Here is a 15350-nt window from a genome sequence, read left to right as displayed (position 1 = left end):
TTACACAAGAAAATATTCATACGTGTTGTTTTCTACACAGGTTATAAGACTTGGTATTTGTGAAATCTAGCATCTTTCTAGCAGTCTTCACTAACAAGGTTAATTGTGACCAGATACTTAACACAATTAATATTAATAACAAGGGAGAAGTGCCTCAGGCCAGAATAGGAAAAGAACAGGTTATAGAATACTCAGACAAGTTAGATGTATTCAGGTTGGCAAGGCTTGATGAAATTCATCCAATAGTGAAGAACTAGCCAGCCCAATCTCTGAACCATTAGTGATTTTCTTTGAAAACTCATGGAGGATGGGTGAAGTCTCAGAGGACTGGAGAAAACAGTAGCTATATTGAAAAAGGAAGACCCAGAGAATCACAGACCAGTCAGCCTAGCTTTGATACGTGGAAAAATACTGGAAGAAATTATTGACCAATCAGTTAGTTCAGACCTAGAGGATAAGACAAGTAATAGTGCTCCCTCCCTAGTGCTCCCTCCCTAGTAATAGCTACACCCCTCGTGGAGGTGGGGTTTTTTTGAGTGCTGGGAGAGGTAGCTCCACATCAGAATATCCTGTAGCCCAGTGGATAGGGCACACACCTGAGAGGTGGGAGATCAGAGTTCAAATCTCTTCTCCTCTTCAGGTGAAGGAGGGACTTTGAACCAGTTATGAGGGAGGTGGCATCACCATACCTACTTTCTTTGTGAATTTAGCCCTAAGCTGCTTTTTTCTACTGATGTGCTTTAGTTAATGCACTGCACTATTAAAACATATCAAATAGAACAGCTAATATGGCCAGTGTTACACACTAAAAAGCCAAAAAAGTGTCACTGAGTATGTGGAGGAGTATATGTTCGAGGGGAAAGAAATGGATTGCATATATATGGCCCACACACTCTAAAACAGAGAACCCCACTGAAATAAAAGGGTTTTCAATCCTTCAGTGTTTGTTTAAACCAGATATATTTTCCTGTGCCAATATAGGTATTCTGTTTTATAATATTTTTTTTTGCTATGTAATTTGCTCTCATTAACCAATTTTTGCTACATTGTAGGTGATGTAGAGGAAATTGAAATCCAGCAAAAGCCAGCCTTGAAGGTTTTCAAAAATATTACTGTGATCCAGGAACCTGGCATGGTGGTACTTGAGGTAAGTGTGAAAATGGGGAGAGAGAAATATTCCATTCCTTGTTTTGTAGAAACCAATGTAATGGACAGTGGCTTTTGCGCTGAGTTAAATGAGAGATCATTAAGTTATTTATGCTGAGTATCGAGTTAAAGGTGTAAGGTCACTGGTAAAGTTTCCTTGAGTGGTCATCTTACTCTGATATGTGTCATTTTATTTAACCTTTTAAAATGTTTATTTTACTTCTTCACTGCAGTTAGATACCCCAGGAGGTTTGATGTGTAAGCATCACTGTTCATGCCACTAGTATTAGAGATGTTTCAGAGTAGCAGCCGTGTTAGTCTGTATTCGCAAAAAGAAAAGGAGTACTAGTGGCACCTTAGAGACTAACCAATTTATTTGAGCATAAGCTTTTGTAAACTACAGCTCACTTCATCGGATGCATTCAGTGGACTCTATTTTCTAAGGTGCCACTAGTACTCCTTTTCTTTTTTAGTATTAGAGAGAAACTTTACTAACACCTTTCTGAGGAGGCAATTGCCTATCAGTGCTAGTCATTAACTGGCACTGTAGAAATGCTTTAAAAGTAATAGAGCAATTCTGTAGTGGTCCAAATTTCAGGCCCTGTGCCATTTTCTCCCTGGCAAACAGTAGTTGAAAATAATGCCAAGACTATGTTCATTTGCTGAAGAAGCGTCTCAGATCGTTTGATAGTAATCCCTCTAGAGTGTCCAAAGAGAATGAAAAACAAAGGAGAAGAAGCCTCTGGAATCTGAGAATGTGTCATGGTGGGGAATGGAGAACTTCTAGGTGACTCCATTTTCAATTCACAAAGTCATATTTGTTTTAAAATTAATATAGTGCAAAATGTATCCAAAGCTATTGAAGTTAGTCTCTTCAGCGCAAATCAGAGTATAGAGTCAAGAGAATTTCATGGCTGTTATGACATTTTTATGTTCTATTATTCATTCGGTCCAGATTATGCTGTTGCCAGAGTATTATTATTAATTTTTTTTTCAGTGGGTGGCAAATCCTGCTAATGATATGTATGCAGACACTGTAACAACAGTGATCCTGGAAGTTCAGTCAAATCCCAAAATACAGAAAGGTATTAAATTTAATTTGTGTATATTTAATTGTAGCATACTCCTTAGCATCTCTCTGTTGAGACTCTTAGCAGACTTTTTACATTATGATAAATTTATTTTCATTATGAAGCAAAATGCTTATTAATGGGCAAACAGACTTGCTGTTTAAAAACAAAACTGATTTGATTTGTATTGTTGGTTAATTGGATTCTTTTATATGTAAATGGCAACTTGTGCGTTAATGTATGGAAAAATTACAGCCATATTATTACAGAACAGATGAAGTGGTTTACACGTTGTCAAGGTTCCTCCCCCACTCTGAACTCTAGGGTACAGATGTAGGGACCTGCATGAAAACCTCCTAAGCTTACTTTTATCAGCTTAGGTTAAAACTTCCCCAAGGTACAAATTAATTTTATCTTTTGTCCTTGGAATAACCACTGCCACCACCAAACTCTAACTGGGTTTACTGGGAAACGTAGTTTGGACACGTCTTTCCCCACAAAATCCTCCCAACCCTTGCACCCCACTTCCTGGGAAAGGTTTGGTAAAAATCCTCACCAATTTGCATAGGTGACCACAGACCCAAACCCTTGGATCTGAGAACAATGAAAAAACATTCAGTTTTCTTACAAGAAGACTTTTAATAGAAATAGAAGTAAATAGGAGTAAAGGAATCACCCCTGTAAAATCAGGATGGTAGGTACCTTACGGGGTAATTAGATTCAAAACATAGAGAATCCCTCTAGGCAAAGCCTTAAGTTACAAAAAAGACACACAGACAGAAATAGTCATTCTATTCAGCACAATTCTTTTCTCAGCCATTTAAAGAAATCATAATCTAACGCATACCTAGCTAGATTACTTACTAAAAGTTCTAAGACTCCATTCCTGTTCTATCTTCGGCAAAGCAGCGTACCGACAGAGAGACACAGACCCTTTGTTTCTCTCCCTCCTCCCAGCTTTTGAAAGTATCTTGTCTCCTCATTGGTCATTTTGTTCAGGTGCCAGCGAGGTTACCTTTAGCTTCTTAACCCTTTACAGGTGAGAGGATTTTTCCTCTGGCCAGGAGGGATTTTAAAGGGGTTTACCCTTCCCTTTACATTTATGACACACCTACAAAGCTAAAAGAAAGTAAAATTTTACATTGTAAGTGATTCACGATACCACATCTAAATATTTATTTTAGCCTCTCATTTGAAAGGCCTGTTTAGAAGTGGACCGCATCACGAGTAGCATTTTTCTGTCAATATGAAGAAATCTACATATGTTAATAATGCAATATTTGTATTTTGCCGAGTTTTAGATATATACCCATTGACATCAGTAATCAAATAGCATTACTAGGTCATAACAAAATTATTTATCAGATGCTGGATGTGAAGTTGCTGACTAGTTCAAGTAACAAAGCAACTTTGCTGGGACTAATAGTGGTGGTGTCTTATGACTAATTCATGTATTTTACTGTATTAATGAACTGGAACAGGGGCTGCATGATGGATTGAAATGTACTGGTGAAGTTGTTTTCAGTTAGTAGAAAGTATGAAGAATGGTGTGACACTCCAAGAGGATGAACATTTAGGGAGACTGTGCAGCATGATGGCAGTAGAAATTAAAAGGTGGATAAATAACAATAATGCACATTGGCAAAAATAGTCTAAAAGTTCTCATATCCTCTATGGTCTGTACCGTATACTCTTTGCCAATACATACCTTTATGCTTGGAACACATACAGTCTTCTTCATGTTAAGGGCCAAATCAAATTCTGCCTTCATATGCTCTTGCTCATCTATGAAAATTGATGAGAGCTGTGTGTGTATCTGAGAGCAGGATCTGGTCCCCAATTTTGGACATGGTCACGTAATTCGGACCAAAATTTTGGTCCTTGGGGAAGGAGGAAATGTACAGAATGTAATATTTACAACATTCCTATGTGTAGGTTTTTGGTTTGTTTTTTAAATGAATAGATGCTATTCTGTTTTACCGCAAGCATTTCCTGCTGTACTTGCAGCCTATTATAGTGAGGTGCCAGCACTGGTCTAGTTAAGGTTAAAACGAGCTTTCTTTTTTCTTATCAGTGTTTTTTTTCGCACAGGTAGGGTTGCAATCATCACACTGGGATCTCAGACACTTAAGAGTTACCTCAACAGAGGGCATGCCACCTACTAGCCCCTTAGAGGAATTCAAATTACAACCTCATTAGTCAAAAAGTTTGGTTCTCCAGTTAGGTATTCACAAGCACATGTAAGCCATATCTACACTACACGCTTTGGTCGACACAAGTTATGTCTGCAGAAAGCTGCCGTGGTTAGTATATTGCTTGTGCACGTGCACACTTAGCTCCTTGTGTTGATGCTGTGTGCCAGTGGGTAGGTATCCCACTGTGCAACCCACCACCATCCAGTTCACTGTCTTTTGGGAAGTTTTGGCAATGCATGGTGGGGCAGAAACAAATCACACAGAGGTGACTGAGAGCAAGGGGGAAACTTCCCAGAGTTCAAGTGTCTCCATCCCATAATTTCATCTATATATCCCATAATTTTCATGCCTTGTTTAAAAATCCCACAAACCCATGCAGTCTTTGCTGTCTGCCTACTCTGGCAGAAGCATGGAACCTGCACAGCTCTACACTATTGTCCTGAGCATTGCAAGCACAGGATGCATGATTGCAGAGCCATAAGAACTGTATCACCCGGGAATATGATGATTTTCTGGAAGATGATGATTGCTGTGGGACATAGCAAGAACCAATTCCAGGTTGTTGATGGCATTTGTAAAGCAGCTGCAGATGGTGAAGCGCCACTTCTGGGCCCAAGAAACAAGCACTGACTGGTGGGATTGTCTCCTAATGCAGGCTTGGGATGATGAGCAGTGACTGCAGAACTTTCGGATGTGCAAGGCCAGGTTTTTTTTCGAGTGCTTGTTCATATCGATTCCATTCTAGGTGTGCGCACACCCACGGGCGCGGCCATCAGAGATTTTTGTCTTAGCGGTACCCGTAGGGCCGGCTCTGGCATCCTCTAGCGTGCCACGCTCATGCCGGGTATAACAGGCGCTGCTGGCCCATGTCCCCTCAGTTCCTTCTTACCCCCCGGGGTGGTCAGTCGGAGTGCCTCTCTTGCTTGACAAGAGCTAGCAGTTTTCTTCCCTTGGACTTTGTGCCTTTCAGCCTCTTGTACATGATTGATAGTGTTAAGAAGTTGTTAAGTAGTTCTTAAATGTTAGTTAGTTAGTTAATAGTTAGGGTCCCAGTGGGGACTTTGCCCCAGAGCAGGGCATGCCCCAGGCTCCCAGGTTTAAGCCCTACTCGGACTGCAGCTGGCCTATGCCTGTGAGTGACTGCCATAACAGCTGCCTTAAGTGCTTGGAGGAGTCACACATTAAGGAGCGTTGCCGGATCTGCAGGAACTTTTGGCCCTGTACCCAAAAGGGAGAGGGATATTCACCTCAGGGCTCTCCTGATGGAGTCCGCCCTCCACCTGGCTTCCGAGCCGTCTACGCAGGCTGCACCGAGCACCTCTGCCTCCGTGCGCAGTGCGCCACCGGCACCAGCCTCTTCCCGACACAGTTCACCATCACCGGTACCGAAAATGAGGGCTAAGAAGCACTCTCTGGCACCAAGCAAGAAGGCCCAGGGTCATCCAGCAAAGGACCTGGGCCTGCCTGCAAGCCTTCGCCAGAGCTATAAAAGCATGCCTCCATGGCTGGAGCTCTTAGCCCCTTTAAAGGTCCGCCACTGACTCCAGGGAGCAGTTTGGGGCCCGCAACTCTGCCTGCACCGTTATCATCCCAAGCCCAGGCGCAGAGAGAGCATGTCTCCACCTGCCCCTATGATGTCTTCGGTGCCGCAGGAACAAGCTAAGGCTCCCCAAGAGGGCAAGCCCGCCGTTAGGCCCCTGAGGAGGCGGGGGAGCACCACCAGTTACCAGACAAGAAACAGTGATCCCGAGGCAGGTCCCAATCTCGTCCGTTGGTGTCCCAATCTCATTGTCGATCACCCAGACCCTCCTCCCTGTCTCCTCGGCGCTACTTTCCAGCATGGGGACGACGCTTCCCACGCTATGACTGGCATTGCTCACCTTCTTGCTGATCTACCTCTAGACGTAGTCTAGAGACAGGAAGGGGAGGGTGAGCTAGAAATGGTGGAGGTGGGGAACTTGTTATATATTGCAGGGGATTATGGGTGAGAGGACACACACACACACACACACACGGTGGAGGTGGGGAACTTGCTATATATTGCGGGGGACTATGGGTGAGAGGAGACACACACACACACACACCAGTCTTCCCTCACATGGCTAAAGTTCCTATAATCACCATGTAATAAAACTGCCAAGTACTTGGGATATAGACCATGTCTGAGATTTCTCTCACCAGCTGTGCTAGCAACTACGCACTCCCAACATTTCACCAACCATTATCCCCATTCCACTACAACAAAGTGGGGAGGGGGAGGGACATGTAGGAATCACAAAGCAACCATGCACCCTGGTGGAAACAACAGTGGACTGGGACTCAAAAAACCTAGACTCTGTTTTTGGCTCTGCCATTGGCCTGTGGGATTACGTTGGCCAAGTCACTTTGCCTCACTTTCCCTATCAGTACAATGCAGATAATAATATTTCCCTTCTGAAAATCTACCAAGGAAAAGTGCTGTATTAAAGTTAGGTGGTGGTATTATTTCCTGGCCCCAGTAGCCTCTGAACTGCAAATGTCCATGATAATTACAACTGCCTAAATCACCATTAAGTCCTACCAACAACATTTCTCTTTCTGTTTGTCATAAATATAAAGGGAAGAGTAAACCCCTTTAAAATCCCTCCTGGCCAGAGAAAAAATCCTCTCACCTGTAAAGGGTTAAGAACCTAAAGGTAACCTTGCTGGCACCTGACCAAAATGACCAATGAGGAGACAAGATACTTTCAAAAGCTTCATCAGCGCACAGTGAAGGTTGCCCCATGGTAGCTCAGGGTCTTCCAGAACGTCAAGTTCAGCAAAACCCAAACTTGTGAAAACCAGGAAATACAGACAAACTAAAAGCCCACACTCCTAACACTGCCCTCTTTGAGCAATGCCCCAGTATAACCTTAAAACATACTTGCACTCTGCATTTGCACTGTACTGAACAGGAGCTTCCTACACCCACTGCAGCCTACGCCCCAGAAAGGAAATCCCATCTGCTAACTTTTACAAACCCTACAGCTCCTTTTACAAACCTATCACCTTATGCACCAATGTCATCTAACACTACACTTTCACTTACTCTTCATTAAACTCACAGACAGCACTCATCTCCCACTTAACTGTTGACAATCCCCATGGCAAGAAGACTCCTGTGCCTTGTAGTGACAGCCTACGCAACACTGCTGAAATATACATACTGGATCTGTCCAGAGATACACTCACTTCTTTCCTTTAATCACACACACACACACAGGGGTCAAGGAGAGAAAGGAGCTCATATACACTCGCAGCAGGGCACAGTCCCACAGATTGCTTAGGACCACAATCACAACTCATTTCAAGTTGTTCCAACTAATTCCTCTCTCATTCAATGTAACTACACCTAACACAGTGAATGCAGCTAGATTACATGCAGATAATTCCTAGTGGTTAACTCTGTATTTCCTGGTTTTCACAGGAAAAAAAAAGTTTCAGTTTTGCTGCGCTTAATAAGATACTAGAAGGGCAATCTAAACTGAGCTAAAGAAGTTTTTGCCATTTAAGAGAGTGAAGTATTGTCCGAATTTATGAAACCAGAAAGCAAAGCAGATTATAAACAGAAGTGAAACTCTTGTCATTACCCAACTGAATAAAATGTAAAAATTAAACAAACACCATAAATTGTGAAAAATAAATAGAAATAAGTAAAAATTAGACTTGTAAAACTCTTCCTGTTTGAATAGCCTGGTGAATTTAGTAACAGAAGTGAAGGAACTTGTTTCAAATATGGTCTTTAAGCTCTTCCTTTAAAATGCAACTTTTTTCTTAGTATTTCATGAAACATTTTTGTTTTCAATTATAAATTTCCATAAAGAAAACTATGCAGACTTTTAGCAACTATGACTTGTAAATTAACTATATTGTAATAGTAAACATTTGCAAGAGGAAAATACAACACAAGCAAATGTCAATGAAAACCTAATGCTGACTTCTTAACTTTTTTCAGCTGCAGTGCATAAGATTTCAAAAAAAGTAGATATGGATGTATTTAGCAAAAGGATGGAGATCATGCTTCAGTAAGTTGGCTTGTCATATTATTCATAAGCAAAACTGGTCAGTTAGAAACACTATTTGTTTGTCATGCAAATGTGGTGATTTTAGCATAATTTATATGGCCACTAAATATATGGCCTATAAAGAAACACAGTTCTCGCCTACATTTTGCCCATTTCGTTGTTTGCATGTATAGTAATTCAGAAAAGGCTGCAGAGATTTATATCAGTTTCATTTCTGTGAAGCTCAGTAATTAAGTAAACCAAAGGATAAAAGGTAATAAATCCTGCAATATCTTGAGAGACTGTTTCAGGATATCTTTTTCTGATCATTTAAATTTTTTGAACCAAGGGCGTGATTTTTTTTGTTCTAGAGATGCTGAGAATCTGTACTTCCCATTGACTTCAATGAGAGCTGTAGGTACTCAGCACCCCTGAAAATCAAGCCATCACTGTCACAGTTTTAGGGTAACTGCATTCCCTCTGTATTCCCCATCGGTGGTCCATTTCAGAACTGCCCAGGCAGGTCTCCCGCTGTTGCCTGTGTCTGGGAAGGGGGACACTTGTCCTACTCCCTTCTGCCTGGGGTTTAAGGCTGCACAGTGCTCTGCTTGACACTGATATCCCAGCAAGCCAGTATGCCTAAAGGCTAGCTCCTGGGCTCCCTCTCTGAGGACTATGAACAGTGTATTGCCAGCATTTACAAAGTAATACACAGTTCTTTCTGAGTTAGCATGTTTATTCTTAAGCTAAAAACATTACAGAGAAAACATAAAAACAATAAAAGTTCCTATACACAGGCTAAAATCTTACCAGAAGTCACCCATCAGTCTTTCCAACCCTTTTGCAAGGGTTGGGACCCCTTTGGACAGAAGGTCCTGTCTGTTTGCTGGATCAGAAAGAACGCCTTGGTCAGTTTTTAAATGCAGCCTTTTTCTGTGAAAAGCTCTTTCTTTGCCCGTTGGTCTCTGGGAAACCCATTGTGAACCAGTATATGCAAGACTCCCCAGGGGGAGGGTTGATTTGGGGGGTATTTACAACCTGAGTAATTCACCTTAACCCCACCCCTCCCCACTGGTTTTGGTTCCTGAAGGAGCTGTGATAACCCTCCCACTGGAGTTGCATACAATACTTGTCCCACAGTGATACATCAACTTAATGCAATATGGTCCCAAAGATATTGCATGGAATTGCAATATCCATCACAATCACTTCTTACTAACATACTGTATTTTGAAATCCTGTAATATCTATATTTTTCGTAGACTTGCCTTGACATTTATTCTCTCTGTTACATAGAAGCTTGGGGCGGGGGGAAGGAAGCTGCAGTTGCTGAAGTCAGTGTGACTTTTGGCCCTGACTTACTAACAGATTTTTTTCAGTAAAATCCTTAAAGTTGTTTAAAAATCCACTTTAATAATAACTGAGGTCAGTATTTGTCATCTATAATTTTAAAGTTAAATTAACCCAGTCAGTGACTGAAACCAGATACTGTGCTAACAGAATCTGTCTGGAATCCAAAGATAATTTAAAAAAGAGAGAAAAACTAGTTTGCCATTTGGCTATGTTTTTACAATTATAGGCCTTTGTTTTAGGGACATGTTTGGAGAGGACTGTGTTAGTGCAAAAGATGGCTTTGTTCTAAGTGTCACAGTGGATGGAAAGACTGCAAATATTTCATTGGACACACGGGTATGTATAGTTAAATTCACTGATATTATTTGAATTGTGCTCTAGGAGCAAATAGGCAAAATAAGACAAAATATCTGTCTCATGGGCTCTAAAGTCTGATGTATAATGGTGATGATCCCTGGAATATTGTGCATCACTTGCTAGGGGACATATTTTGGTACACAGCATCACAACAGATTAAGCCTATTCAGAAATCTTTCAGAGAAAAAACTAACATCGATTCTTCTGCTTTTGAAAGAGAAACTTTCAATATTTTCCTTTGTAGCAACTGTACTTTCTATAAGTAAAATTGCAATTAAATAAAAATTTATAAAAACAGAGTAGGGATGGTAGAGATAGAATAACTGATATAACTTACTGATTTAGAAATTTTAGACTCTTAAAATTTAGACAGGTCTGAATAAAGGCAAACAATCATCTAGTAGGCAAATGTGCCAAGCAAATCAGATTTGCCTATCTTGATCCTGAGTAACTAAATCCAAAATCTGCAATGCCCACAGAGAGAGTGAAGTATCTTATCTATTTATCAGTTAGATTAAGGAGTAAAGCTGAAATGTATTGAAACTTGGTTTTAGGAAGATGATGTACGTCTGATGATTAGAACAATGCGGTGATGACATAAATGGTTAATATCTCCAGTGTTCTAATCTAGTGGTCCCCCGACATGGATTAGGACCCCATTGTACTGGATGCTGTACAAACACAGAACAAAAAGATGGTCCCTGCCCCAGATTGTTTAGACCATGTAGAAGAGAGAAAAGTACCAGAAGCCTAAAGAGAAACTTGTACTGCTTAATCAAAATATATTTTAGTATTATATTTTATATCATTTATACTGGTGTACACACTACTGACTTCAGCGGCATGTTACCAGGCCAGGTGTACTCTGGAAACTTGTGCCAGTACAGTAATGTTGGTGAGAGGTGTGATTTCCCTCCCTCCCTCCCCGTTTCTATACTGTCAAAAGCCCTAGTGTTGACACAGTTATGTTGGCAAAAAAGTGCTTTTGACAGTATATCTTATTTCACGCACTGAACCAGTATAAACTATGCCAGCCAAAGCACTCTTTTGCCAGTATAAGTTACATCTACACTAGAAGGATTTGCCAGTATAGTTATATACTCTCCATAGTCTCTCCTTTGTGCCTGAACTAAAAGTGCCTGAGTGATTCACCTTAATCAACACTAAGACACTAAGAAACCATAAAGAAATGGATAATTGCCAAAAGGTTCTATTTTAAAAAGCAGGGATTTTTTAAAAAAACACACTAAATGTTAAGTACGGTTGGTTCAGATTTGTGCACAATGAATCATAGCATTTGGTTTTTGCATCTTGGTTTAGTGGAGCACAGGGATGTTGCTCGGCTGATGGTTTTGGCTCAAGGTTACACTTTGTTGTAGAAGGGGGATCATCCAAGCCTCATTTTCATCTGCTTTTAAGGTGGAGCCTTTGTTTGCCCTCGTGGCTGGGGTGCCTGTCCCGAAAGGAGACAAGAGTGGAAGGGAGTAAATAGTGTCTTCCAGACTAAAAGAGCCACAAGACGCACCAAAAATATAAATCCTTGTTTGCTGCCATTTGTTTGTTAGTTACATGAGTCAAAGAGCTACTACTGTCAGTGGGCTTCTCTATGTGGGTGAATTGGCAAGTTTCAAGTAGACATAGATGTTTTGCCTCTCAATAAAAAAATGAATTGCTTTAATGAGTAAACAGGGCACTGGATTTTATTTTGAAATAAACTTTATTTTCTGAGTGTCCAGGTGACCATGAGTGGGTTAAAATTGAATTATTTACAGCAGAGGTGTTGATTGGCACTCTATATTTATTCCTAGCTTCTACCTAAAATAATTTAGTAAAGTGCAGATGAGGTCACAGATTAAGTTAAAAACTTTGGGGTGCCACTTGATGGACTAGGACTTGATTTTGAACCAAATCTAGTTCACAAAACTAGACTTACTATTCAGTAATTCCAAAATTAATGACTAATCAAGCACAAACTTGTATCTAGTTTTGTTGTTTCTCAGCAAGACTGATGTAAATCTTTTGCTGAACTATCTTATGTGTAGGCAAACTGCTTAAAAGACAGCAATGCAGCTGAAATCTCTTGATAATTTTCATTACAATTTGCTTCCCCACTGTAGGAAATGTTTTATTGCTGCTTAGACTGTTATCTACTATGCCTTCTCCTAATTGACTTTACTTACAATTTTTTTTAAAAAAGGTAAATTTACAGGGCTTTTTTATTCTGACTCCTTGATTATACACATCTCTCCTTCCAGACTGCTGAATGTGAGCCAGGAAATGAAGATGATGAATCCCTTCGGGAAATGGTGGAGTTGGCTGCCCAGAGACTCTATGATGCCCTCAGCCCAGTACATTGACCTGACTGACCAGTATATATCTAGGAAACACAAGAACAACCTTTTTAATACTTGATTCAATTTCTCAATTTTCATTAAAAAACAGAACAAAACTTGCCTTTAGTAAGCCATATGTACTTATTCCCTGACCACAAAACTGCTTAGTTCTCATTACAAGTAACAGATAGACAATCTGTTATAGCAACTCAATTTATGTGTAATGTACATAATGAGTGAATATATGTACAAATGAACCCATTAATAGGACTTACGCACATAAGAGGAGAAATTTCTTACCCTGATATGCTGTAGTAGACAATCTAAAATGATGATAAAAAATGGGAGGAATCTTATATTTTCAAGGTGTGCTGACCTGTTGGAGGAGGAGTTGGGTTTTCTGCTCCCCTATATATATATAATATAGGGTTTTCTGCTCCCCTATATATTTTATACAGAGAGTTGTCTTTTTATTTTTTCTTGCTGTTTTTTATGGTAATAGTATAGTGACTAATAAACACACCTCTTGCAGTTATCTGTACTAAATTATCATTTACCCTTAAAATGAGAAAGTAAGGTGAAGATCTGAATAGTAAAGGCTTTTTCAACTAAAATGAGAAATCACAATAGATTCCACACAAACCAAGGATAACTAAGTGTTGAGCATCCACAGCCCCTGTTGATTTCAGCTGGAGTTGTGTGGTTACCTGGAACTTCTACAAGTCAGGCTTTTAGGCCCCAATTCAGTAAAGCACTTGAGTCTGAGGGAAGATAAGTGGGTTAAGTCCATGCTTAAGTTCTTAGCAGAATTAAAGCCTAGAAGACTACATGGTGGAAGCAATGAAACTGACCATAAGGAAGAGGCTGTCAAATACACAAAATAAACTATGAGAGAGATCATTTTAGCCTATCACCATCCATTACAATAGTCTCAGGTGTTAATATTGGCCCAGTTCTGCAGTTCACTGCATGTAGGCACACCAGTGTGCCGGCACAAAGCCCCATTCAAGTCAATATAACTGTAGTTGCAGAGTGGCAGCTACACATAGTGAGTTGTGGGACTGGAGGCCTAAAGTGGGGGAACAAAATTTCTATAGAAATGTGATTTTTAAGTCTGCATTTTTAAATCACACTAAAAAATGTTCAGGGAAAGTGTGGGGTTCCTAACAGAAGAATATAAAGGTATCTTTGCATCATTCACAAGAAATGTGCTTCTTTTTTTTTTCCCAGAGTCGGTTAAAGTGGCATCAGATAATTCTCAGTAGTAATATCAACGAAGAACATTTATGTGTTAGCATCTCTCTCTCAAAATAATTGGTTGTCCCCAACCAATTATGTAAGGATAAAAAACTATTCATAAAGAAATACTGATAAATGCAGTTAGCATTTTTTTTCAAAAAAGAAAACCTCTCTGTGAAATGTTCTTGTTTTTAAAATGATACTGTCAAGGATTTCAGATACAACATCTGTTTTGCATTAAATGTTTATAATCTGGTGGGAAATAGCCTCTAATCTATTTTTACACTCTCTTTTACTATCTATAATTTTTCTATGGTGCCCATCACTGTAGTATTAAAGTCATAGAGAATTTTTTTTAATATAGCCTCTGTGACAGTGTTAATATTGTTTGGCTACTGCAAAGTGAGGAAAAAGTTAATTATTCCCAAGAGCTGTGTTGACTGTATGAATAACACTTCTATCTTAAGCAGCAAATACAAGAGTTTGTCATGCTGGTTTGTTTCATAAAAACTTCAAGAGGAAATCACAGTTTATTCAGTTGAAAAGAGGAGAATCATCTCTGAGTAGAATGCTGTTTTCATGACCAAAAGAAATTAAAATGGTCTAAAGTATCTGAAATTGTCCTTTTGTATTTAATCATTTAAGTATTTCAGGATATTGGTTTTCAAACTGGTTCATGGAATGCTTCCTGGTGCTTAGCACAGTTGCTTCTGCCGCATTGGAAAAACATTTCTCAATCTTCAAGCAGTAACATTTCCTGCAAATTGTGGTCATGTCTAAGACTCCCTTAGGATTTCCCGAGAAGAGAGGCTGTATTTCCTCTCCCATAGCAAAGGACTTTAAATAAAAATAAACAGCTGAGATCCAAAATGGTCTGGGGATGTAACTAAGCAACTTCCTACCAACTCATTGCATTAAATAGGTTATTTTTAGTGGTAGGCAGGGAAAGGTTAAGTGATACTTTGCCTGAGTTTGAGTCACTGTACGAATCTGGCAAATTCTGAGGTCATTCTATAACCTGTATAATACAGGACATCAAAGTAGATGATCACAATTGTCCCTTCAGGCCTTGGAATCTGAATATGAAGAACCTCTTCTGTATAGGTGAGTACGTGTTGTTTCAGCTGTGCATCCCTAAATTTGTGAGCCCTCAACAAGAAGGATTTGCACAAGCACTCATCAGGGATGTGGTTCTCCCCCAGCAGGAAAAGGTATCTGCGAAGGCTATCAGCTGGAGGATGAGTCCATCACAGCTTGCGCAGGGCTTAAACCTTTAAGATTTAGAGTCTGCAATGGTGGCTGGTGCCGCACTCTGATGTGCAGGGTGGAGAATCTCCTGGTTTTTTTCTGAAACAGCCAAATTACAGAATTAATCAAAGATAAAAGGGTAAAAGCAAAGAAGTATATCTCAAACTGTTTATAAAAGATGAGTTTACAGCCAAGAGAAAGATAGCTGATTCTACAGGGACGAGATTCAATGTTGCTGGTATGGGTACTAATAAGGAACTGAAGCAGGGTCATGGCTGAGCCTTTGCACGGACGCATAAGGAGGCACAGGGCGGCTGCATGGCCTCAATGTAACTGCTATTCAAAAATGTGTTAATGTGTGTATTTTTGCTATCAGAATTGGGCTGC

General features: G+C 40.1%; 1 protein-coding gene across 3 annotated transcripts in view; it reads left to right on the top strand.

Annotated features, from left to right (window-relative positions):
* Nucleotides 1-13978, top strand: part of CPSF3 (cleavage and polyadenylation specific factor 3) — a 55828-nt gene extending 41850 nt beyond the window's left edge. For all 3 annotated transcript variants that reach the window (XM_073336051.1, XM_073336052.1, XM_073336053.1), the window contains 5 exons: nt 1053-1147; nt 2144-2231; nt 8385-8454; nt 10026-10122; nt 12399-13978. In XM_073336051.1, the coding sequence (XP_073192152.1) occupies nt 1053-1147; nt 2144-2231; nt 8385-8454; nt 10026-10122; nt 12399-12500 (452 nt within the window). In that variant the 3' untranslated portion in view covers nt 12501-13978. The remainder of the gene's footprint in view (nt 1-1052; nt 1148-2143; nt 2232-8384; nt 8455-10025; nt 10123-12398) is intronic.
* Nucleotides 13979-15350: the final 1372 nt, after the last annotated feature.

The sequence above is a fragment of the Lepidochelys kempii genome, chromosome 3, assembly GCF_965140265.1.
Source record: "Lepidochelys kempii isolate rLepKem1 chromosome 3, rLepKem1.hap2, whole genome shotgun sequence".
Lineage (NCBI taxonomy): Eukaryota > Metazoa > Chordata > Testudines > Cheloniidae > Lepidochelys > Lepidochelys kempii.
This window is presented reverse-complemented; position numbering and strand designations above follow the sequence as displayed.